Genomic DNA, 26,159 nt, shown 5'->3' on the forward strand with positions numbered 1-26,159 from the left:
TGTACAATAATAATAATAATAATAATAATTTATTATTTATACCCCGCCCATCTGGCCGGGTTCCCCCAGCCACTCTGGGCGGCTTCCAACAAAACAGAAATTCTAAAATACAGAGATCCATCAAACATTAAAATACAGAAATCCATCAAACATTAAAAGCTTCCCTAAACAGGGCTGCCTTGAGATGCCTTCTAAAGGTCTGGTAATTGTTGTTCTCTTTGACCTCTAGTGGGAGGGCATTCCACAGGGTGGGTGCCACTACCGAGAAGGCCCTCTGCCTGGTTCCCTGTAACTTGGCTTCTCGTAGTGAGGGAACCGCCAGAAGGCCCTCGGAGCTGGACCTCAGTGTCCGGGCAGAACGATGGGGGTGGAGACGCTCCTTCAGGTATACCGGACCGAGGCCGTTTAGGGCTTTAAAGGTCAACACCAACACTTTGAATTGTGCTCGGAAACGTACTGGGAGCCAATGTAGGTCTTTCAGGACCGGTGTTATGTGGTCTCGGCGGCCGCTCCCAGTCATCAGTCTAGCTGCCGCATTCTGGATTAGTTGTAGTTTCCGGGTCACCTTCAAAGGTAGCCCCACGTAGAGCGCATTGCAGTAGTCCAAGCGAGAGATAACTAGAGCATGCACCACTCTGGAGAGACAGTCAGTGGGCAGGTAGGGACTCAGCCTGCGTACCAGATGGAGCTGATAAACAGCTGTCTTGGACACAGAGTTGACCTGTGCCTCCATGGACAGCTGTGAGTCTAAGATGACTCCCAGGCTGCGCACCTGGTCTTTCAGGGGCACAGTTACCCCATTCAGGACCAGGGAGTCCTCCACACCCGCCCGCCTCCTGTCCCCCACAAACAGTACTTCTGTCTTGTCAGGATTCAATCTCAATCTGTTAGCCGCCATCCATCCTCCAACCGCCTCCAAGCACTCACACAGGACCTTCACCGCCTTCACTGGTTCTGATTTAAAAGAGAGGTAGAGCTGGGTATCATCAGCATACTGATGGACACCCAGCCCAAACCCCCTGATGATCTCTCCCAGCGGCTGCATATAGATGTTAAAAAGCATGGGGGAGAGGACAGAACCCTGAGGCACCCCACAAGTGAGAGCCCAGGGGTCTGAACACTCATCCCCCACCACCACTTTCTGAACACGGCCCAGGAGGAAGGAGCGGAACCACTGCATGACAGTGCCCCCAGCTCCCAAACCCTCTAGACGATCCAGAAGGATGTTATGGTCGATGGTGTCAAAAGCCGCTGAGAGATCCAGCAGAACAAGGAAACAGCTCTTACCTTTGTCCCTAGCCCGCCGGAGATCATCGACCAGTGCGACCAAGGCAGTTTCAGTCCCATGGTGAGGCCTGAATCCTGACTGGAAGGGATCCAAATGGTCCGCTTCTTCCAGGCGTGCCTGAAGTTGTTCAGCAACCACTCGCTCAATCACCTTGCCCAAGAATGGAAGATTTGAGACTGGGCGATAGTTGGCCATATTGGCCGGATCTAAAGATGGTTTTTTAAGAAGCGGTTTAATAACCGCCTCTTTCAGCGGGTCTGGGAAGGCTCCTTCATGGAGAGAAGCATTTACCAACCCGCGAAGCCCATCGCCCAGCCCTTCCTGGCTAGCTTTTATAAGCCAGGATGGGCAAGGATCAAGGAGACAGGTGGTTGGTTTCACTCGTCGAAGCAGCCTGTCCACATCCTCGGAGGTAACAGATTGAAATTGATCCCACAAAACTTGACTAGACAGGACTCTAGCACTCCCCCGCCCCGGCCCTGCTCCCACGGTGGAGTCTACCTCTTCCCGAATCTGAGCGACTTTATCTGCAAAAAACTTTGCAAAATCATTGCAGGAGATCATGTGGCCCGTACTGGGCCCGGATGGAGCAGGTGGTTCCGCTAAATTGCGAACCACCTGGAAGAGTCTCCTGCTGCTGTTTTCTGCAGATGCGATGGAGAGGGTGAAGAAGGTCCTCTTCGCTGTCGTCATTGCCACTTGGTAGGCTCGAAGTTGAGCTCTAGCCCGTGTCCGGTCTGATTCAAAATGAGTTTTCCGCCACCAGCGCTCTAGCCGTCTCAACGACTGTTTCATCGCCCTCAGCGCCGGGGAAAACCACGGGGCTGTCCGGGCTCCATGCAATCTGAGAGGGCGCTTCGGAGCCAGACAGTCAATAGCGCTGGTTAACTCCACATTCCAGCGGGCCACCAGGGAATCAGCTGAAAGGCCATCGACATGGGATAAAACATCCCCTACCACTCTCTGGAAGCCAATTGGATCCATTAAGTAGCGGGGGCGGACCATCCGAATCGGTCCCACCTCCCTGCAGAGGGGAAGGGTTGCGGAGAAGTCCAGTTGCACCAGAAAGTGATCTGACCATGGCACTTCTTTTGTTTCGCTTTTACTTAATGTCAGATCACCAACATCCATAGAGGTGAACACCAAGTCCAAGGCATGTCCGCGGCTATGAGTTGGGCCAGACTTATTCAGGGACAGCCCCATGGTGGCCATGCTTTCCACGAAGTCCCGAGCGGCTCCTTGTAAGGTCGTGTCGGCATGGATGTTAAAATCCCCTAAGACAACCAAGCTAGGTGTCTCCAGGAGCACATCCGACACAACCTGAAGCAGCTCGGGCAGGGAATCCTTGGTGCAGCGGGGAGGTCGGTACACCAAAAGGAATCCTGTACTGCCCCTATTGCCCAACTTCCAGAACATGCACTCAGAAAACTCCGTCTTACCAATAGGACGCCTGGTGCAAACTAATGACTTCCTAAAAATCACTGCAACCCCCCCTCCCCGCCCAGATGGCCTGGGTTGCTGTGCATAAGAGAAACCTGGTGGACAAGCAGCGCCAAGAACGGGCCCATCGGCTTCATCCAACCAGGTCTCTGTCACACATGCCAGGTCAAATCCTCCATCCACAATCAGGTCGTGAATGGCAGTGGTCTTATTCATCATCGACCTGGCATTGCACAGCAGCACCTTCAGGTCATGTGGGTATCCCTTGCTGATTCCAATATCCGTCCGGTCAGGACCAGACCCGGAGGCAGGGATAGTCCTCAGACAACGACTAAGTCTGCCTCCTCGGTAATGACATGGTCTGGTCTTAGCGTAACTCCTCCTCCTACCCGTGACCACTGAGATCGGTTGTCCCAGTGCATCACCCCCTGTGGAATCTGCCCCAGCCATTTTGCTTGCTGGGACCCCCTCCCGGGCAGCCCTGACCCCTCCCCTTAAAAACAAAATAAAACCTCTGTAAAAACAGCAAAGAACAGAACAAAAGAAAAACACAAAAAACACAATAAAACAATAAAACCAAAAACAATAAAAATTACAAATACACTAAAATTTAACAGATTCCCACACCCGACTAAAAATCCCTCCCTAAAACCTATGTAAATCAAAAAATACAGTAAAACAATACAAAGACAGAAAATTACAAACTAAAATTGACCCCTCCCCTTAAAATCAAATTTAAAACCAATACAGAAAACAAACTAATGCAATAAAACAATACAAACAAAGACAGAAAATTACAAACTAAAATTGACCCCTCCCCTTAAAATCGAATTTAAAACCAATACAGAAAACAAACTAACAGACTAAACGCTAAACAAAAACCAAAAACAATAAAAGTTACAAACACATCAGAATTACAAGAAAAGCAGCAGCGGCACTGTTTCAGGCCTCCTAGGAGCCTTAAAGCTGTGGTAGAGTATGGGTCCCGCCCCCGGGCCCAAGGTGGAAGTGGGCTTCAGGGGGAGCAGTCCTTCCAGTACTCACAGCAGCAGTGATGTTCCAGGCCTCCCAGGAGCCTCAAAAGCTGTGGAGGAGTGGGGGACCCGCCCCAAGCCCAAGGTGGAAGTGGGCTTCAGGGGGAGCAGTCCTTCCAGTACTCACAGCAGCAGTGATGTTCCAAGCCTCCCAGGAGCCTCAAAAGCTGTGGAGGAGTGGGGGACCCGCCCCAAGCCCAAGGTGGAAGTGGGCTTCAGGGGGAGCAGTCCTCCCAAACACTCCCTGGCAGAGCAGCAGCAGCAGCAGCAATGTTCCAGGCCTCCCAGGAGCCTTAAAAGCTGTGGTGGAGTGGGGGACCTGCCCCAAGCCCCAGGTGGAAGTGGGCTTCAGGGGGAGCAGTCCTCCCAAACACTCCCTGGCAGAGCAGCAGCAGCAGCAATGTTCCAGGCCTCCCAGGAGCCTTAAAAGCTGTGGTGGAGTGGGGGACCCGCCCCAAGCCCCAGGTGGAAGTGGGCTTCAGGGGGAGCAGTCCTTCCAGTACTCACAGCAGCAGTGATGTTCCAGGCCTCCCAGGAGCCTCAAAAGCTGTGGTGGAGTGGGGGACCCGCCCCAATAATAGGAAGGACAGATCCTGAAGCTGAGGCTCCAATACTTTGGCCAGCTCATGAGAAGAGAAGACTCCCTGGAAAAGACCCTGATGTTGGGAAAGATGGAGGGCACAAGGAGAAGGGGACGACAGAGGATGAGATGGTTGGACAGTGTTCTCAAAGCTAACAACATTAGTCTGACCAAACTGCGGGAGGCAGTGGAAGACAGGAGTGCCTGGCGTGCTCTGGTCCATGGGGTCACGAAGAGTCGGACATGACTAAACAACAACAACATCATTGTATTGGCAATAAAAATGTACAAAAATAGCAGGGAGTACAAGACACACACCTCCTGCCCCACATATGCAGCCTCACCCTTGTACCCAGTGGCTTCAGGTTGTTTATCAACATATGTGTTCCTTTTTTATCCATAAAGATCTGTTCAGTGTTCAAGAGACTGCTTTATTCCAGGGGTTTAGTCAAAGTCGATCACTTAAGAGTACATAAATGAACTCACACAGGAGAGAAACAAGTTGAATGTGTGGAATGTGAAGTCAAGCCTTAGTTCACATGAGCAAACAAGAAGTTTAAAAGAAGCTGTGTGTTTACTACGGTACCTTGTTTAGAAGCTTGTAACATGCACTAAATTTAGTACAATTCATTATTAAGGTAACTGTTTCCTGAAAGAACATTATCTCCTGACATATCCTTTGCTTTTTTCAACTTTGTTCTGTAATATAAATCTTGTTTGTTCAACTTCTGCCTGAGTCTCCAAGGATCTTTGTTTATGTTCACACAAAAACTGTAAGATAACCCATTGTGGGCATATAGTCAGTCAGGAGTGACTGAATAAACTGACTACAGTGGTACATTGGTTCTCAAACTTAATCCGTTCTGGAAGTCTGTTCAAAAACCAAAGTGTTCCAAAACCAAGGCGTGCTTTCCCATAGAAAGTAATGCAAAACAGATTAATATGTTCCAAACTTTTAAAAACAACTCCTAAAAAACAATTTAACATGAATTTTACTAACGAGACCATTGATCCATAAAATGAAAGCAATAATCAATGTACTGTACTATAAAATAAAGACACTACTGTAAATTAATTTTTTTTCTTACCTGCACTCATGATAGCCATTGTTTGGAGGGGCCGCTTTTATACATTGCCGCAATAACACAATCAATCAAAAATGATGAACAAGCCACAGTCACAAAAACGAAAAAAGGACCAAATAGAAGCTCCAAATATCAACTCAGAACACTGAATTGGAAATGGAAGGCTTTGAATACAATGCGGGGGGGGGGACACCCAAATTAGCATCACAACAGGACAAATGGGAGGAAAAAGGCTTTGATTACAATGGGGGGGGGGGTGCAAATTAGCAGCGCAATAGTAGAAACAGAAGCTTAGGAGAATGTGCGCCTTCCAAAGCAAAGTTTGCAAACCGGAACACTGACTTCCAGGTTTGCACCGTTCGAGTTCAAAGTTGTTCGGGAACTAAGCTGCTTGAAAACTGAGGTACCACTGTATATTAAAATAAATTTGAACCCCCACCCCCACCCCTCCACCAGTTCCTATAAGCACCCCTCATAAGGCTTGGTTTCAGACCCTTGATCATCTTGGTTGACCTCTTCCGCATCACCTTCATGAAGTTTTCTTTTAGCATGTAGCAAGCTGTAAATCTTAAATTTGCTTTCCACAGCTGTTCCCATAAAGCAAAGTCAGTGTTGTGTCCTACATCTCTGGCCCAGCTTATCACTGATGATTCCAACATTTCATTCTTTGTATCCCACTCAAGTAATATGTTATACATTTTAGATAACGTTTTAACCCTGGAGCCTAATAGCTCCCTTTCAAACAGTGAGTTTTGTTCTGCAAATCCATTTTTTAAGGTCTAACTTAAATGTTGCATTCAACTGATGGTAACTTGACCAGTCTCCCACCCACCTAGAGGAAGAAGTTCCCTTTATAGGGATCCCACATACAATAAAGCAATACCACACGGCCCTAAACCTAACCTCCCAATACACCTACTTCAGCGGGTAAACTATTGGTCTGCTGTGTCAAATATTTACTGGATGTTTGGACAATATTGGCGAGAGCACCTGTCATCTCACAGTCACCACTTCCCCTGGAATAAGAATCACTTCCGTCCAAACCAGTAAGTATGTCTGTAATTATGACAATAAAATAATGTTCTGGCTGGCCAGGAGAATTATTATTATTTATTTCTTGTTCCAGCTTTTCTCTCTCTTACTTATACCCAATATCATACCAATCTTTTTTAAATAAAGTTTTTTATTAAAGAAAAAAAATACAAAAGCCATACAAATTATCAGCAGTGCAGTCAATTACATTCCCCCCCTTTCCCTCCCTCCCCCCTCACAGTTTCCCCTGCTCCCTTAACTGTTTTAATAAATCAGTTTCTGCATGTTGTACAGTTGTAAATATTATTTTCCTATTGTTCCAATTCATTTTTGTGCTAATAAAATTGTGTACATTTATTCAAATCCTGCCAATGATTTCAAGTCTCTTTGTTGTTTATTTCAAATAGATTTTAAGCTGACCTTAATCCTTTATCTTATCTTGACAGCCACTGGTTTGCGACTTTCATCATATTTAACATATCTATATGCAAATTAACATGTTCGAGTAAAATTTTGTTCTTCTTCCTGTTGTCCATCAATTGCTTTTGGTGCAATTCCTCCTCAGGAGGCCCTATTTCATTCCACCGTCTTCTCTTCCAGGACTCTGGGCTGTCCTCCAGCTTTCTTTGGTTTAGTTAAAATTAAGACACAGCGGTCTTTCGTGTCTTTTAACGAACTGATATTTTCCCAAACCGAAGAATCTTCCTTAAAAGCCCATACCATTTGATATATTTCACAGTCACCGGTAATAATTATTTGGTTCCTCTACAATTCAGGTTTGCTCCCCCCGGGCCCTAGGGGAACCTTCCAAAGATCAAAGACTGGCCTTCACTTTTATAAATCCTTATATGGCAAAAGTCCATGCGAGCAGATGTGGTTTCCTGTGTGAAATATTCCCCAGTTGTAATCTGTTGGTTGTCCTCTGTCCCCTTTGAGAGGGGCTCCTTTTTTCCTAATGCGCCATCATTTGTGCCATTTTATCATTCCCAGCCGAAAACATATTTAATCATGTATTTGAACAAAGTCTCTTCATAACTTCAAACAAGTTGATACCTTGCCACTTCTAATTAGAGCCCTCCACAAAGGATCGCGCCATTAAACATCAAATTCTCATGTTTTTTTTATAAAGTTTCACTTGCATTCCATTTAATTAACTGAATATTTCTCCATGAGGCTTGCCAAATCATGAAGTAGCTGTCAGTATTGCAGCGTTTCATTCTTTCATTGCATAGTGTGACATGCTACCTTTAACTGCCTAATTACCTAATCTTCTGAAGAAGTTTGCATGCACACAAAAGCTCATACCAATAACAAATTTAGTTGGTCTCTAAAGTTCTACTGGAAGGATTTTTTAATTATACCCCACTCTCCACAGTCAAAACCAGGCTCAGGGCGGCTAACATCAATAAAATTACAATAAGACATAAAAGAAAAGAAAAGAATTAATTAAAATACAGATTAAAATTTAAAAAGCATCCTCATTTTAAGTAGTCCATAAATCCAAACCATTAGGGAGGAAAACACAGGGGACAGACTGAATCCAACCCAAAGGCCAGACGGAACAGCTCTGCCTTGCAGGCCCTGCGGAAAGATGACAAATCCCGCAGGGCCCTGGTCTCCTGTGAAAGAGCGTTCCACCAAGTTGGGGCCAATACTGAAAAGGCCCTGGCCCTAGTTGAGGCCAATATAGCCACCTTATGGCTTGGGATCTCCAGAATATTGTTGTTTGTGGACCTTAAGGTCCTCCGCGGGGCAACATATATTGCTGTGTGAGAACGGGAGCTATTTATGTATATCCTCCCTCTCCCCTCTGGGCGTTGCCCTCCTCCCCTCTGGTGCTTGCATCTGGCTTTTGATGAAGGATACGGATGCGTGAGTCAGCTCCCCGTTCTGTTGACTTATTATTTTCTTTTGTAAATAAATCTTGATGCTGCGTTCCAATGACAGTCTGCTTCTGCTGTACTCTGCTACTACAGGCTGAGCTCCTCACCATTCAGACAAGTGAGGGAGGGCGTTGGCCCAACAGTAGCAAGTATAAAAAAGATGAGATGCTCACATCACATATTCTGTAGCAGAGTGATGAAAGTCCTGTCAAAGCCCGAATTCAATTCTTTGTTGAAAAACAGGAATGCTCCCGCTCATGGCGTTGGCATTGGAGAGTTTCCAATTCGTGCAATGCTAAACATCCAGAACCCCTGCCCCTGCATTCCATTGTAGCGAGTAGCAGATATTGGACGACCCGCAGATGAAGGCACATTCGCCCCGTCCCTGCGGGGTTCAACAGGGATAATTACCCCCAGATTCACATTGTTTAATTGCACGACTGGGGTGCGGTGTCCTAGGAAAGCAAAGGCCATAGGCCATCACACCGGAAGTCTTCTCCGGAAGCCTTTGTAAGGCCAGCATGGTCTGCACAGTAGTGACCAATAGATCCACTGAACTCAGTGGGTGGGATGTCACTACGGAGCGTTCATGCGCAGCGTTGCTACCTACAACACATGTGTCGTATGTAGCGACGCCGCACATGTGCTGTATATGTGCTGTATATAGTGGGTTGCCATCGGTGCCACTCCAGCGCCGTACAGACGGTGCCGGGATCCTTTGCTTTAAAGAGTCATGACATCTAGTGCTGTCTGATGGTTCCCTTGTTTTATTAAATCATAGTTTCTGCATATTGTACAGTTGTAAATATTACTTTTCTATTGTTCCAATTCATTTTTGTGCTAATAAAATTGTGTACATTTATTCAAATCCTGCCAATGATTCCAAGTCTCTTTGCTGTTTATTTCAAATAGATTGTAAGCTGACCTTAATCCTTTATCTTATCTTGACAGCCACTGGTATGCAACTTTCATCAAATTTAACAGATCTATATGCAAATTAACATGTAAGAGTAAAATTTTGTTCTTCTTCCTGTTGTCCATCCATTGTTTTTGGTGCAATCCCTCCTCAGAAGGCCCTACTTCATTCCACCGTCTTCTCTTCCAGGACTCTGGGCTGTCCTCCAGCTTTCTTTGGTTTGGTTAAAATCAAGACACAGCAGTCTTTCGGGTCTTTTAACGAACTGATATTTTCCCAAACTGAAGAATCTTCCGTAAGAGACCATACCATTATTTTCTTTTGTAAATAAATCGTGATGCTGCGTTCCAATGACAGTTTGCTTCTGCTGTACTCTGCTACTACAGGCTAAGTTCCTCACCATTCGGACAAGTGAGGGAGGGCGTTGGCCCAACTGTAGCATTCCATTGTAGCGAGCAGCAGGTATCGGACGACCCCGCGGATGAAGGCACATTCGCCCCGTCCCTGCGGGGTTCAACAGGGATAATCACCCCCAGATTCACATTGTTTAATCGCACGACTGGGGTGCGGTGTCCTAGGAAAGCAGTCAAAGGCCATAGGCCATCACACCGGAAGTCTTCTCCAAAGTCTTTTTAAATATTTTCACTCTGATAGTAAGAGCTGACAGTGAAAAGGAACTCTATGAGAAGGGGGTGGACCTTCATTGGGTTTTTTTGAAGACGACGTTGTATGGCCATCTGTCATGGATGCTTGAAATGAAATTTCTGGAGGGGGTTGGACTAGATTCTGATTCTATAATTCTATAATTCACCCTGCTGTGAAATCTTAAATTGACTTTTTAGTAAGTGAAATTTTATACACATTCCATGTGCTGATATGCTTTCAACCCTGTATTTGGTGAGCCATGACTGAATCTTCTCCCACATTCCAAACACTAAGACGTTTTCACTCTTGCGTGAATTATTTGATGGGAAGTGAGACTATCCTTCCGACTGAAGCTCTTTCCACATTCCAAACACTGATAGGGTTTCTCCCCTGTATGAATTCTTTGATGGGAAGTGAGACTCACCCTGTGACTGAAGCTCTTTCCACATTCCAAGCACTGATAGGGTTTCTCCCCTGTATGAATTCGTCGATGGGAAGTGAGATCCCCACTCTGACGAAAGCTCTTTCCACATTCCAAGCACTGATACGGTTTCTCCCCTGTATGAATTCTTTGATGGGAAGTGAGAATATCCTTCCGACTGAAGCTCTTTCCACATTCCAAGCAATGATAGGGTTTCTCCTCTGTATGAATGCTTTGATGAGAAGTGAGACGGGCACTTTGACTGAAGCTTTTTCCACATTCGAAGCACTGATAGGGTTTCTCCCCTGTATGAACTTTTCGATGGGAAGTGAGACTGTGCCTGTGACTGAAGCTTTTTCCACATTCCAAGCACTGATAGAGTTTTTCCCCTGTATGAATTCTTTGATGGGAAGTGAGACTGTGCCTGTGACTAAAGCTCTTTCCACATTCCAGGCATTTATATGGTTTCTCCCCTGTATGAATTTTTTGATGGGAAGTGAGATCACCACTCATACGAAAACTCTTTCCACATTCCAAGCAGTGATACGGTTTCCCCCCTGTATGAAGTCTTTGATGGGAAGTGAGATCACCACTCTGACGAAAGCTCTTTCCACATTCCAAGCACTGATAGGGTTTCTGCCCTGTATGAATTCTTTGATGTGTAGTCAGATGGTGGCTGCGTCTAAAGCTCTTTTCACATTCCAAGCACTGATAGGGTTTCTGCCCTGTATGAATTCTTTGATGGGAAGTGAGATTGTGTCTGTGACTGAAGCTCTTTCCACAGTCCAAGCACTGATAGGGTTGTTCCCCTGTATGAATTCTTCGATGGGCAGTGAGAATAGCAATGTTGCTGAAGCTCTTCCCACATTCCAAGCACTGATAGGGTTTCTGCCCTGTATGAATTCTTTGATGGGTCTTGAGATTGCTCCTTTGACTGAAGCTCTTTCCACAGTCCAAGCACTGATAGGGTTGTTCCTCTGTATGAATTCTTCGATGGGCATTGAGACTATTACTGTGACTGAAGCTATTTCCACATTCCAAGCATTGATAGGGTTTCTCCCCTGTATGAATTCTGTGATGGCGAGTGACATCACCACTCAGACGAAAGCTAATCCCACATTCTAAGCACTGATACGGTTTATCCCCTGTATGAATTCTTTGATGGCAAGTGAGTTTGTTCCTGTCACTGAAGCTCTTTCCGCAGTCCAAGCACTGATAGGGTTTCTCCCCAGTATGAACTCTTTGATGCGAAGTGAGACTCGCCCTGTGTCTGAAGCTCTTTCCACATTCCAAGCATTGATAAGGTTTCTCCCCTGTATGAATTCTCTGATGCGAAGTGAGACTGTACTTCCGATTGAAGCTCTTCCCACATACTCTGCACTGATACAATTTCTCCCTACTGTGTGTTCTTTTGTGTGAAGTCAGGCTATCCCTCCGAACGAAGCTCTTTCTTTGATGGGAGGTGGATTGGGAGCTCTGACGGATGTTCTCTCCATACTCTGAATATTTATCTGACTTCTCCGCTATGTGGATTCTGTTGTGGTCCCCCTTGTTCTTCCCTTCCAATTCATCACCATCTGCAATGAAGAGAGAAGCTAATTAGAGCCTCAGGAAGAAATGGAGCTCCAGATTATTGAACAATGTTAATGAATGCTTGTGATAGAGGAAGAATTGAAGAGAGTAGAGGTGAGCCCTTACTATAGTTTTCACTGCCTTTGTTGGTGGTATTAACTGACATATTGCTTGGCTTTCATCCAGGATAGATTTTGTTTGGCTCCATCATGGAGTCCACTCCATCTGAAAGGTCAGTAATCTCTTTGGTCAACCAAATGCATACAGAAGCAAAAGCAAAAACAACAAACCTGATAGAAGTTACTTCCAACTTCCCTAAAAACTCTCAAGCCGACATTTAAGAAGGCCTGGGCAGTTTAGATAAGTCTGGTCATTGTTTAAAAAGGCATGACTAGACAAAGAATATTCACAGAGAAAATAGTTGATATCCCTCCATTCAGGGCTCACAGTGGTTATGTAAGTATCCCAGATGCTCTTGTTCTCCATTCAGGTAGTGAAGGTTCATCACATAAAGGTATGTATGGAATTTAAAAACTGATCTTATGATCCAAAGGGGAGTTTTACCCAGAGGGTCCATGATCCCACGATTCTCCTCCATGTCTTCCTTATGCAGAGTTCTTTGGACAGGATCCAGCAACGTCCACGCCTTGTCTGTGAAAGAAACAGCAACATCTTCACTTGCACACTCCCCATCAGCAGTTACATCAATCTGGTTGGTCTCAATTTAAATTTAGACGTAAATCACTTTCTTCAGTTTGAAATCAAACACCCCCTGTAGCGGTCACTCTGACCTGCACATCACCACTGGAAGTTTTACGGTCGATTGGTGATGTGCCAACTACAAAATAAACACCTCCACCAAAACACCACAGACCAGGATACAGATAAAATAAAACGAAGTTGCTTTATTGTGTGTTCATATGCTTAATGGTTGCAGTACAAATCTTAGGTTGTTCTAAATTTCAGATGGTTCCTATACCGGCCTATTACCTCTAATTATAAATTACCGGCCTATTACCGCCAAAGTCAACTAAGTAAATATTTATTAATAATCTCCCAACTTTGTATCCCGTCTGACTAAATCACCACCTATTCTCCTTCCTCAATATATTAAATTAGCTCTCTCTGCATATAACCAACCACTCCTAGCTCAACCTCAACTGACTCCAACCTCAACTCACTCCCCCCTAACTGCCACTCGGGAGGGGTTTTTATCCCTGGGCTGAGCCCGCCCCCGAGGGTTCTATCTGCTCTAAGCTTAACCCCTCACATGCTGGGTCTTGTCTCGGTGGTGAATCGCCACCCCCCCATGTTCTTGAGGAGACCAACTCTGTACAGTGGTGCCTTGCAAGAAGAAATTAATTCATTCCACGGGTCAATTCGTGTAACGAATTTTTCGTCTAGCAAGTCCCAGTTTCCCATAGGAATGCATTGAAACTTAATCAATGCGTTCCTATGGGCTCTGGGGGAGTGGTGGTGGCATGCGACGGGGCTTCAGAGAAGGTCTCCGAAGCCCCGTCTGATGCCGGCTGTGTGCGAGGCGGCGGAGGGGAGAAGTTCTCTTCTCCCGCCACCACCTCCTGCCTGCCTTCTCCGATATGGGGCGCAGGTTCGGAAACCTCCGAAACTGCACCCCATGCCGGCTGTGCGCGGCGAGAAGCGGCAGTGGGGGAAGATCCATCTCTTTCATCCTTCCTGAAGAGTCAAGGAACCAAAACAAGTTGCAGGGTCCTGGGAGAGAGGAAGAAGCAAAGGGAGCCTCAGAGGCCCTGCAGAGTTTTTCTTGCCGTAGATATTCCCCTACCCCTGGAGAAGCACAAATGGGGCAGCCCCTTCCCAACAGAAACCCCATTTCTAAACTTTCCCGGTGGTTCCAATTTCCTCTGTTTACTCCTCTCCCCACTTTGTAAGGCCAGCATGGTCTACACAGTAGTGACCAATAGATCCCATTGAACTCAGTGGGGCTCATGGACAGAACTTGGCTATGGACAGAACCTGGTGCAAAAACCAGTCACCATCCTGTCCCCAAGCCTGTAAACTGCAACACCAGGCATGCTTATCTATGATATCTGTCAGGGAACAGCCCGTGGGGTGGAGGGAGGGCTTTGACAGGTATAGAGAGCCCCGGAGCCACCTGGCTTCAGACACATCTTCTTCTGCGCAGAGCAGCTCCTCCCACATTGAGGAGGGGTTAGCCATGAGTAACCGGGAGATGCATGGGCTTGAGGATGTTGCCCAAAGACCCAGCAATGCCCGGGAGACGCGCTCAGAAGGGGGTACACCTCTTCCGTCGCCCCAACTATGTAGAGGGGTGAAACGGACAGAGGGGAGGCAGAGACTGGGGGTATCAAAGAATTTCTGCTGGCGGGGGGGGGGGCGGAAGCAATCACTCGGAGATTCTGCGAGTCAATAGGATGGATCGTAGTTTTTAGAGCTCTGCACTGTAGTTTTGCACCAATAAAACTATGAAAGGCAAACTGGCTGAAGGTCTCGTTACTCGTGAGCAGCACTAGGCGGTCCTGACAGTATCATAAGGCAAAAGTTCATAAAGGTTTTCATAGTCATAATAAGAACCTCTATTCTTAAAGTTTGGACAAAATATAAAGATTTATTTGAAAAGAAAACAGCATGGTGACATTCCCCATTAGAAGCAATATCTTTGAAAAAAGTAAATATGAGGATAAATTGCCCAACATATAGAGCTGTTAACAGAAATTGAGAACCAATTAAAATTAAAAGACTTTCGAGAAGTAAGAGAAAATGTAATAGAATGGATACAATATTTCCAACTAAATGAAACTTTTAAAAATAAAAAAAGGAAAGAATTTAGTTATCGTGTCAAGTTTTCGGAGAGAAATAGTATTCAAAATGCTGTCAAAAATGAACAATCTGTTTTGGAATGGGACACTAAAGAGGAACAGGTCAAATGTTTTATGATAAAATGGGCGAAGGATGTGGGACATAATATATTAAAGAAGGATTGGGAAAGGCATTGGAAATTATATTTGATATTTTCTGCATGTTCTTTACTGAAGGAGAACTACATGAAAATGATGTATAGGTGGTATTTGACCCCGGTTAAATTAGCAAAAATGTATTTCTCACTCGCTGGATCAACACCTTGTCGTGGTGAGTGGGCTTCTCGGCATAGGAAGCTTCTCGGGCACCTGGAGCGGCAAACATGACATGCATGCAGGGGACGGGGCATCACTATGTAGCGCGCATGTGCAGCATCGCTACATACGCTGTACATAGTGGGTTGCCGCCGGTGTTGCTCCAGCACCGTACAGACAGTGCCGGGATCCTCTGCTTTAAAGTCATGGCTTCTAGTGCTGCGTGATGGATCAATAAGTTGTTTAACATGGGTAGAGCATTCAATCACGGTACTGGTTTTAGACATTTTGAGCTGCCAATACATTGTAGTGGCTGGGGAGCTGTGATGTATTCCTAGCTCAAATTGCCTGCAGATGACAAAGGCGCAGGCAGGCAGGTGGAGGAGCCCAAAAATGTGCTCACCTTCCCAATCTCCATCTGCCTGACTTCCTGCTTCCTCCCACCCCCAAGCTGAGCAACCCCGATATCTCTCCAGCTCCATCCATCCATGTCCCCATTTCCACTGCCCTGGAACTCACCAGATCTCTCAGAAGTCCCTGAGAGGGAACGCTCAGAGGCTGTGAGGAGGGATGCAGGAGACAACCTGACCAGGTCAACCGTCCATCTTCCCCCTTCCATTCTTGCTAGGTTTACAGATTCAGTCTCTTTCATCCTTTCTGAGGAGTTGAGAAGCCACAACAAGCTGCAGGGTCCTGGGAGAGAGGAAGAGGCAAAGGGAGCCTCAGAGGCCCTGCAGGGATTCTCCTGCCCTAGATATTGCCCTGCTCCTGGAGAAGCACAAATGGGGCAGCCCCTTCCCAACAGAAACCCCATTTTAAACATCCCCCGTGATTCCAATTTCATCCGTTTGCGCCTCACCCCACTTCGTAAGGCTAGCATGGTATGCACAGTAGTGACCTGAGAGTAGACCCCATTGAACTCAGTGGGGCTTATGGACAGAACTTGGTGCAAAAACCAGTTACCATTCTGCCTCCCTGTGGAACACCCTCCCGTCAGATGTCAAGGAAATAAATAGCCACACAACTTTTAGGAGACATCTGAAGGCAGCCCTGTATCAGGAAGTTTTTAATGTTTGATGTTTTATTATATTTTTATATGTGCTGGAAGCCGCCCTGAGTGTCTGGGAAAACACAGTCAGATGGATGGCAGGTAAATATTATTATTAACATATTACTATTCACCCAGGATGTTGATGGCGGCGGCAGCTTCCCCCCAGTGCCGTGCCAGGGCAGGAGGGGCATGGGTCTTCCTGAAAATATTTAGCTGAGCAAGACTGGATTGCTCAAGAGAGTGGCACATGCTGATCCATCACAAGGTTGGAAACCAGATCTCACCTGGCCCTAGTGACTCCTCCCAAGACAAGGAGACCCCTTCAGTCCTGCTGTCCAAAGACTGCAATTCCCAGAGTGGTCACCAATCCTCTTGCCAGGGAACTCTGGGAATTGTAGTTGAGTAGATGGTGGGAGAGTGTCTCCCATCCAGTCTCCACACTTGGGGGGGGGCTGTATCTCCCCACTCCCCACAGGGCTTCTCCTCCCTCGGATTCCTGGGATGCTTATCTGTGTTATGAAAGGCGACTCTCCTCTAAATCTGAAGGGGGCTTATTTCCATGCCCTGTTTTTGTTGCCCCAAAGACTCCTCCCCAAAAAGGAAGGCAGCATCTCCGTCCAAAGGAAGAACAGAGTTGCAGACCTGCTGGACACTCAGCCCCTCCCTGGCTTGGCAGAGAGGAATTGGGGGAGGACCCTCTGCTCCCTGTCCCTGACTTGGGGGTCTTTCCCTCCCCCCACCATGCATGAGCTGAACGGGGCGAGGGGCTCGCCTCCTCCATTGCAGCCCTGGGACCCCCTTCTCCCAGTTGCACCATAAGCGGGAAGATAGAAGAGACTCACCAGATTCCAGGAGGGGCACCGAGGAAGTTTTTGCAGAGCGGAGAGAAGAAAGCAGCTTCCTCTTTGTTTGCAGTATGGGACTGGGCAGGAAATGGCTTCTGCTCTGGAGGACCTTGCCCTCCCCCGCCCTCCACTTCCTGTCCTCTCTAGGAATCCAGCTCTGCTCCTTTTAACCTTTGGCAAGCCGAGGGCACCGAGACTGTCCCTCCCTCTCCCGGCCTGCCGGCTTCCTGCTTCTGCGCCTGCGCTCTAGGGGCTGCCCTCCCTTCTCCATCTGTGCCAAGGACTTTGCATTAAGGCCCCCCCCCCAATCTTATGCAGACTAAATACAAGGGAGAAGGGGGTTCCCGTTACTGTTCTGCAGTGTACATCTGGAGCCCTAAATAACTGAATGTTAAAACAGCCTTCTCAAGAGCACACGGGGGGCAGGTGCCCCCAGTCAATAAAAAACTAGAAAAATACATTGAAAACTGAGGTTCTGCACTCAAACCCCCAAACAAAAATCCTGGCTACGCCAGAAGAGAACGTGCCAGGGATGAAGAGCAAGAGGTTCTCTAAAGGTTGCAAAATCCCAGAGCGCATTTTCATGAACACGTGGAGAATCACAGCACCAAACAAGAAGATTCTGCAGTTCAGGATACAATTACAAGTTAGGCGTCAGTAGCTAAAAAGAAGTGGCAACTCAGTCACCTATTGCAAGGCTTTATTCAGGCATTTCCCCCCAAAGAGAAGCCCCGACATTAAGAACTTGTTCTGGCATATATCCCTCGTTGCTTATCCGGTGTTTTAAGTGCTCAGCAGAAGTATTTGACTCCTCCTTGAAGTGGGACCAGCCCAAGGTCACCCAGCAGCTTCATGTGGAGGAGCAGAGATGCGAACCCAGTTCACCAGATTACGAGTCTACCACTCTTAACCACTACACCACACTGGAGAGAGCCTTTTGGTGCAAGCAAAGTCCTTTTGGTGCAAGCACATTGTTAGGGAATTTTATAGGGGGGGGGCACCCAAACGAGGCTTCATTTGGAAATCAAGATTGGCACAAATGCCCTCAAGGGGACCCCGTCTGATCCTACAACACCACTCTAGTATCGCACCAACACGAACCCCTCAAGATCAAGCCCTGTGTAATAAAGGCTGCCTTTCCTACCCTTTCTCTGTTGCCTGAGACTCTATGTAACCATATTTCTTTATGAATGAATACCTTGTACTGTATCTGTATTTCTAAATGAAACCCCCTTTTGCAACTCTGGCCAAGGGCTCCCAGGGGTGCAGGGAACAGCCATAATCCTTTAAGCAAGAGGTCATGTAGCCAGGGTGGTGCTCCTCTGCATATCCATAATACATTCAGGTACCATCTCCTGCAATTCCCGACCCTCCGAAGCCAGAGGCAATACACACACCTGGACCCATTGTTTTTCCCCGCCAGGTACTCAAGGATCCCCTCCCAGATACTTACTGGTACTTGCTTATCAATGTCCTGGAACATCGTGCATTGTTACCTTATGTTAATCCTGTTTACCTCCTGTTTACCTGTATGCTAATACCCCTTGCACCTTCCCCTTTTCTGACGTTTTACCCTGTCACAAGTGATGTATGTATGATGCTTTCGATGTGCATTATGGGGTGGTGGTGGGAAGTTTTAAAAGTTCTTGCAGCCCTGTTCACGGTGTTCAGTCTGGCATTGAACCTGCTGCGCAGTAATAAACCTTGCTGTTTGCTCCAGATCGTGGCTGGACTCCTTCCTTTTATATTCCACAATGACCACAGGCCCTTGCCTGATGAGCTGGGTGGCTGAGCATTCTCGCACCCAGAATTTTGCCCTAACACATATGTTTCTGGGTGGGGATGCACCTCCCTGCTTTTTAGCTTCCCACCAGTTGAGGAGGAAGCTGCCTTGCATTCTGGGGCCATGCTCTCAGACAGAACCATCTCCAGACCTCCTATCCTCGCTCACAGCTTTCCCTCTCATTCTGGATCCCCTCCCCTCCCTTGCTCTGTGTGCTCCTGCTAGGCCAGGGGTCAGCAAACTCTTTCAGCAGGGGGACGGTCCACTGTCCCTCGGACCTTGTGGGGGGCCGGACTATATTTTTTTGGGGGGGGGGAATGAACGAATTCCTATGCCCCACAAATAACTCATAGAATCATAGAGTTGGAAGAGACCACGAGGGCCATCCAGTCCAACCCCCTGCCAAGCAGGAAACACCATCAAAGCATTCCTGACATATGGATGTCAAGCCTCTGCTTAAAGACCTCCAAAGAAGGAGACTCCACCACACTCCTTGGTAGCAAATTCCACTGCCGAACAGCTCTTACTGTCAGGAAGTTCTTCCTAATGTTTAGGTGGAATCTTCTTTCTTGAAGTTTTAATCCATTGCTCCGTGTCCGCTTCTCTGGAGCAACAGAAAACAATCCTTCTCCTTCCTCCATATGACATCCTTTCATATATTTGAACATGGCTATCATATCACCCCTTAACCTTCTCTTCTCCAGGCTAAACATACCCAGCTCCCTAAGCCGTTCCTCATAAGGCATCGTTTCCAGGCCTTTGACCATTTTGGTTGCCCTCTTCTGGACACGCTCCAGCTTGTCAGTATCCTTCTTGAGCTGTGGTGCCCAGAACTGGACACAGTACTCCAGGTGAGGTCTGACCAGAGCAGAATACAGTGGTACTATTACTTCCCTAGATCTAGATGCTATACTCCTATTGATGCAGCCCAGAATTGCATTGGCTTTTTTAGCTGCTGCATCACACTGCTGACTCATGTCAAGTCTGTGGTCTACCAAGACTCCTAGATCCTTTTCACATGTACTGCTCTCAAGCCAGGTGTCACCCTTCCTGTATTTGTGCTTTTCATTTTTTTTGCCCAAGTGTAGTACCTTACATTTCTCCTTGTTAAAATTCATCTTGTTTGCTTTGGCCCAGTTGTCTAATCTGTTAAGGTCATTTTGAAGTGTGATCCTGTCCTCTGGGGTATTAGCCACCCCTCCCAATTTGGTGTCATCTGCAAACTTGCTCATAGATGCATTTTAAATAAAAGGACACATTCTACTCATGCAAAAACATGCTGATTCCCGGAGCGTTTGTGGGCCAGATTTAGAAGGCAATTGGGCCACATCCGGTCCCCTGTGCTAGGCCCAATCTCACTCTCCCAACTCAGACCCTCTGATGACGCCCAAACACTCTCTCTGGGCAAGTGCAGTGGGCGATAGGATTGGAAAGTGTTGGCTTCCCGCTCTCTCACCCCCCTCCTGATGTTTTCCTACGGATTACTATATATATTTTGAATTTCCCCCTGCATATTTTGAATTTCAGGTAGGTAGCCATGTTGGTCTGACATAGTCGAAACAAAATAAAAAAAATCCTTCCAACAGCACCTGTGGGGTGCAGATTTCTGATCAAAAATATTTCACAAATATGGATTATTATTATTATTATTATTATTATTGTGTGCTTTCCTTCTGGTCATTAGCGGAAAATCATCCACTCTCTTATATGAGTGAAATGACCATGCACCAAATAAACATATCTGCAACCCAGGGAAAGAAATTGGGAACTACTGCCTCCTTTATGTACAGGAAATTGGGGTGCAGTCTCTAAGGTGCTGCTGGAAGTAAAAAAGTTTTATATTTCAAATTTGTTTGCTTATTTTTTGGTCGCTTGTGGAAGGTAGTGATTGTGCAAGTAAAGTGAGCATAAATTGTGGGTTTGCTGTATTTTTTAAGGACCCTCCTTTTTCTGTGATTGTGAGTTGTTTTAAACTTTTTAAATGTTTTAATTTCTGTAACCTACCCTGGTACCTTTGGGTGGAGGGCAGGGTAATAGTAATAATAATAGAAGCTTGTGACATACGTGGAAGGTGACCAATGAAGGTGCTTTTCTGCATCTCTTAGGTCATAGAAATGTTCTAAAGGATGGTGTGAAAAAATAAGGGCTGAGGGACAATTAGGGCTGAGGGACACAATGCATGTATTTTTGTAACCCAAGAAAATATTTTATATATAGATATACAGTGGTACCTCTACTTACGAATTTAATGCGTTCCGAACGCACATTTGTAAGTCGAAAAAAATTGTAAGTCGAATCCCATAGGAATGCATTGGGAGAAAAAATTCGTAAGTCGAAGCAACCCTATCTAAAAAATCGTAAGTAGAAAAAATCCTATCTGAACCTCATCCAAGATGGCGGGCGGAGCTCCATTCGTAAGTAGAGGTACCACTGTATATACCGTGTTTCTCATATTATAAGTCATGTCTTATAATCTTTTTTACTCAAGAAAATAAGCCTATGGCTTATTTTTGGGGGGTGTCTTATTATTTTTTTAAAAAATTACAGTATGGTACCTCCCCTGTCGCGGCTCGGCACCCGGAACTGGCTGCTGCTGCGCTGCTGGGCGCGTTGTCGGCGCTTCAGCAGGGCACGCTGCTGGGTCCCGCCGGGTCGGGGCTTCACGCGGCGCGCGCTGCGGCTCTTGCCGGATTCCGGCTCGGAGCAGCGCGCGCTGCGGCTCTTGCTGCGTCCCGCCGCCGGTTTGGGGCTTGGAGCAGCGCCAGCGCCAAGCGCCAACCCAGCGGCGGGACCGGCGGGACCTGCAGCGCGCGCTGCTCCAAGCCCTGACGCGGGGGCGGGACGCAGCAAGAGCCGCAGCACGCTCAAGCTCGGGGCGTTTTTCACTCGCTCCTGCTTGGCGCCGAGCTCCCAGCAAGACTCACCGCCGCTGCTGCCTCCGCGCGCAGCAGTTCAAAGCTCCAGTGGGGCAGCCTCTTCGCAAAGGAGCTCCGGGAGGGACCAGCGAGTGGCAGCCGCGGCGGCCAATGAAGGCTCGGCCGGGTGTTTTTTGTTGTTGTAGCTGCGTCCCGCTGCGTCCCTCCTCTTCCTGTCGCGGCTCGGCGCCCGGAACTGGCTGCTGCTGCGCGCGTTGTCGGCGCTTCAGCAGGGCACGCTGCTGGGTCCAGCCGTGTCGGGGCTCCACGCGGTGCGCGCTGAGGCTCTTGCCGGGTCCTGCCGCCGGGTCGGGGCTCGGAGCAGCGCGCGCTGCGGCTCTTGCTGCGTCCCGCCGCCGGGTTGGGGCTTGGAGCAGCACGCACTGCGGCTCTGGCCAGTCCCGCCGCCGGGTCAGCGCTTGGCGCGGTGCATGCTGCTGGACATTTTGGAGGGGCAGCAGCAGCCAGTTCCGGGCGCTGACAGGCATCTTCCTCTTCCATGGCGCCATCCAGACCTGCTCCCACCACTACGGCTTATTTTTGGGGTATGTCTTATATTTCTTCAACTCGGGAAAATCCTGCCATGGCTTATTTTGTAGGGATGACTTAAAATATGAGAAACACGGTATATTAATGAAATAAAGGCCTTGGTCTCCTTCCATCAGACATTCCTTTAAGAAAAGCATTGCGGCTGCTGCTCCGCTTGCGCTGGGTGCCATACCCCGCAGGTGGCATGCCATGTCCCCAAGACGCACACCAGCACCACCCCTGCCTGCTCTCCAGCCCCAGAGCATGAAGCTCTGTCACTGGGTGTGTGTGCAAAACAGTTGCCCAAGCAGCTTTGTCCCCACTGACCCTCGCGATGGGGTCCATAACTGCTTCTTCCATATCACTGGGAAACTGACCATTCCCTGTGCTGCTCATTAATGTGCTTGAAATACTATATTGTTAGTGGATAGGCTAGGATTAGTCCATCTTATGACCTACAGTGTTTTGCTTTTGTAATCTGTTTGACCTCTTTTCTTCCCCCCCTTCCCCACCTTTTATTCTATCCACCATTCCATGAGCTCATGGGGATGTTGTGTTTGATTTCAGGCAAGAAATGAGGGTTTTCATCTCATTACAGGAGACTGGTTGCCATTCAGGCTTCCTCGGATGATCTGTCTTAAAATTTAACCCTGGGCCACCAGCTCCCAGCATTTGTCTTCCCTCTGTTCCATTAGCTAGTCCCAAGGGTTTCGTATTTTCAGCTTTCTTGTCGTGGAGCACTCTTGTATTCCAGCCTACGTTTGATCAAATTTTCCGTGGATTCCTCTGATGGATTCTGATGTCTTAATTGTCTTAACTAGAGCTTTCTTAGCCGCTTTGAATCAACCGTCAAACCAGCCAAAGTTTGTTGATTGTGTGTAATTAGTAATTGTAGAAGCTATCTGTGATGAGCAGCTGAGCTGGACCAGAGTCAGGGGGTGCAGTGCCTCAGAATTCCATGAGAGGGCTGGAGCCTTTCTCTGATTGGCTACCAAAACAGGGGGTGGAGCCAGCACTTTTGGAGGGAAAATAAAATGAGCAGTTTCTGAGAGTGGAGGGAGAGGTTTGTGGGAGAGGAGGGAGGGTCGGTTGGTTCTGGTCTGTGTATGAAATCCACTCTGAGGAAATTATCCAAAGCTAGAGAAAAGGGTCTGAGCTTAGAAAGACTAGTGTCTTGTAAGAGTATTCAGACAGTGTTGCTGGGATACCTGGGACCTAAGGTATGAGGCCTCTCAAGGATCACAGATGCAGCAGTTGGAGAAATAGAAAGTAAGTTTATTCCTAACAGCAACAGGCCAAGAGGAGTCTTCTCCCAAAGTCTGGACCCAGGGCAACAGTGCCCAGAGTTTACAGTACAGTGGGACCTTGGTTTATGAACACCTCGGTTTATGAATTTTTGGTTTACGAATGCCGCAGACCCATCTGGAACGGATTAAATCACTTTCCATAACTTTCAATTGGAAAGTTCGCTTCAGTTTATGAACTCTTCAGTTTATGAACAGACTTCCGGAACCAATTACACCCATGCTTCGGGTTAAGTACGCTTCAGGTTGAGTACTCTGTGGACCCGTCTGGAACGAATTACTCCACTTTCCATTACTTTCAATGGGAAAGTTCGCTTCAGTTTATGAACGCTTCAGTTTAAGTACTCCGCAGACCGTCTGGAACAGATTAATCCACTTTTCATTACTTTCAATGGGAAAGTTCGCTTCAGTTTATGAACGCTTCAGTTTATGAACAGACTTCCAGAACCAATTGTGTTCATAAACCGAGGTACCACTGTATATACCTTTTCAGCATACAACATCAGAAATGCATATTCATATATTGCAGAAAAATTAAACCAATAAGCTTGGACATCGCCCTTCCTATAGCCTTTTAGGATTACTTCTGATTTTTTCTGCCAAGGCACAGCATTTCCATTACTCTTACCCTATTTAGGCCTCATGGTATACACAGTCATAGCCAAAAATCCCCTTTTGGCAGGCAAGGCAAAAAGCCCCTTATCTTTATCAGACAACCTGTGTGGAAAGCACCCAACTTCAACTTGGACATCGTTTTTGCCAAACATCTTGTGACTAGGTGATGGATGCCTTCCTTTGCAGACTGTGAACACAGCTAAATATATATGTTCTCTCAGTATGTTTTCTTGGCTAGATATATGCTCTCTGTTAATGCAGCAGTTAGGCACAGCGATTATTGCCTTTTTGAACAAGACACTAATTTGAAGCATACAGTTAGTTTCAGGAATAAGGCACCAGATTGTGAGGTACAGGTACAATAATATGCTTTCTTCAGGTAGCCTTGCCACAGCAGGAGTGAACTGGAAGGCTGGAAGCAAGGAGAAGGAGAAGCTGTGAGGATACTGTCTTCTTGGGTCTCATTTCAGTCATGAAGGGAAAGATCTTCTAGAAAGAGAATAATCCCAAACCACTTATGAAGCGTGTGGTGACCCCTGGGTCTGCTATACTGCCAGAATAGCAGGAGCGTGGAAACTGACAGAAAGTACCACCTTGTTTAAGAAGCAAAATATTAAACTGCAACAGCTAAGTTAAGGAGCAGAAGTGAAATAACTCGAAATAAGCTCAGCATTGGCCATCCTCTGAAGACACATGTAACATCGAAGAGGAATAGCTTAAAAGAAGCAACAGAAGTTTACAAGAAGCTGTGCGTTTACTTCCTAGTTTTGAAGCCTGTAACATGCACTAAATTTAGTACAATTTATTATTAAGGTAACTGTTTCCTGAAAGAACATTATCTCCTGACACATCCTTTGCTTTTTTCAACTTTGTTCTGTAAAATAAATATTTCTTGTTTGTTCAACTTCTGCCTGAGTCTCCAAGGGTCTTTGTTTACGTTCACACAAAATCTGTTAAGAAAACCCATTCTGGTTATATAGTCAGTCAGGACTGACTGAAGAAACTGACTACAATGGTACCTTGGTTCTCAAACTTAATCCGTTCTGGAAGTCTGTTCGAAAACCAAAGCGTTCCAAAACAAAGGTGCGCTTTCCCATAGAAAGCAAAAAAAAAAAAAAAAACCTTCAGTAGCACCTTAAAGACCAACTAAGTTTATATTTTGGTATGAGCTTTCGTGTGCATGCACACTTCTTCAGATACACTAGAAACAGAAGTGTCAGACCCTATATATATATACAGAGGGTGGTGGGGGTGGGTGGGAATGGGTGATGGGCTGATGGGAGTGGTAAACCTGTAGATGTTTTAAATAATTTATTACAGCCATGGCAGACTAAATTCTCTGCCCCCTTATGTATGGGGAATGGCCATAGAGCCAGAATTCATAAAATCCTTTGCATTCTCGTTGATTTTCAGCCTTACCAATTCCAGACAAAAATTTCTGGCCCTTTATTTACAGGGATGGTCAAGGCTCATTCTGCTTGATTATGAATTTGTATGTGCTTGAACTGTTGGCTGGAGTTTTGCAGTTAAAAAAATAGCTGACAATATGGTGGGGGGGGAAAACACCAGATATTTTCAATGTATGATATACCATCTCTACCTCTTTCTAAGTGGCAGCTCAAACTCTTCATGCCAAACTTTAAAAATCTATCTTTCCATCTTTCTCCACCAAAGAGTAAAGCTTGACTGAATTCAGGCCATTTCACTAAGCCACCAGAGTTTAAACTCACTTTTCAGTGCTTGAGTAATCTAGTCCACCCCTTCTGAATTATGGGGATCTCAACACTATCACCGCCCTTAGGATACACATACATTTGAGTACAGATGCCTGACTGGGAAGGAAACACAGGCTATGCCCTATCACGGAAGCACACGTGTGTACTAAGGGAAAAATAAGGAAGGGGAAGATTAAAAGTACCAACGTTATATAGAAGCCTTTAGCAAACCTTAAGATTGGATAAAGATTGGGAAATGTTCAAGACTTTCATATGTGCTTAAACTTTAAACCTTAATAGACAAAGTGATAAAAACTTATATAATCACTCCATAAAAAACAACAATGACACTCTTGTTCCAACTCTGAAAACCAATAATCTTTCCTTGCCAGAA

At 46.5% G+C, this 26,159-nt stretch overlaps 2 protein-coding genes across 3 annotated transcripts in view; both read right to left on the reverse strand.

The window, feature by feature from the left end:
• Nucleotides 1-30: 30 nt before the first annotated feature.
• Nucleotides 31-1,922, reverse strand: LOC132591286 (uncharacterized). The gene is made up of 2 exons (XM_060269267.1): nucleotides 1,288-1,922; nucleotides 31-954 (listed from the first exon to the last, which is right to left on the reverse strand). The coding sequence occupies exons 1-2, from the start codon at nucleotides 1,850-1,852 to the stop codon at nucleotides 146-148; spliced, it is 1,374 nt and encodes a 457-aa protein (XP_060125250.1). The 5' UTR covers nucleotides 1,853-1,922; the 3' UTR covers nucleotides 31-145.
• Nucleotides 1,923-6,698: 4,776 nt separating this feature from the next.
• LOC118081209 (zinc finger protein 883-like) overlaps nucleotides 6,699-26,159 on the reverse strand; it is a 33,378-nt gene continuing 13,917 nt past the window's right edge. The window contains exons 1-4 of one of the 2 annotated variants that reach the window (XM_035107529.2): nucleotides 16,903-16,986; nucleotides 15,529-15,702; nucleotides 12,461-12,547; nucleotides 6,699-11,901 (exon numbers count right to left, since the gene is read on the reverse strand). In XM_035107529.2, coding sequence (XP_034963420.2) covers nucleotides 10,193-11,901; nucleotides 12,461-12,547; nucleotides 15,529-15,661 — 1,929 coding nt within the window. In that variant the 5' untranslated portion in view covers nucleotides 15,662-15,702; nucleotides 16,903-16,986 and the 3' untranslated portion in view covers nucleotides 6,699-10,192. Of the gene's footprint in view, nucleotides 11,902-12,460; nucleotides 12,548-15,528; nucleotides 15,703-16,902; nucleotides 16,987-26,159 lie in introns of those variants that run through there. The other variant, XM_060269135.1, reaches the window with a different exon arrangement.

Source organism: Zootoca vivipara, chromosome 2, assembly GCF_963506605.1.
Source record: "Zootoca vivipara chromosome 2, rZooViv1.1, whole genome shotgun sequence".
NCBI lineage: Eukaryota > Metazoa > Chordata > Lepidosauria > Squamata > Lacertidae > Zootoca > Zootoca vivipara.

Coding starts and splice junctions, on each gene's coding strand:
- LOC132591286 (XM_060269267.1), bottom strand. CDS start 1,852: ATGATCTCCTGCAATGATTTTGCAAAGTTTTTTGCAGATAAAGTCGCT. Junction 955..1,287: donor CCGGCGGGCTAGGGACAAAG/GTAAGAGCTGTT, acceptor CTTTTAAATCAG/AACCAGTGAAGGCGGTGAAG.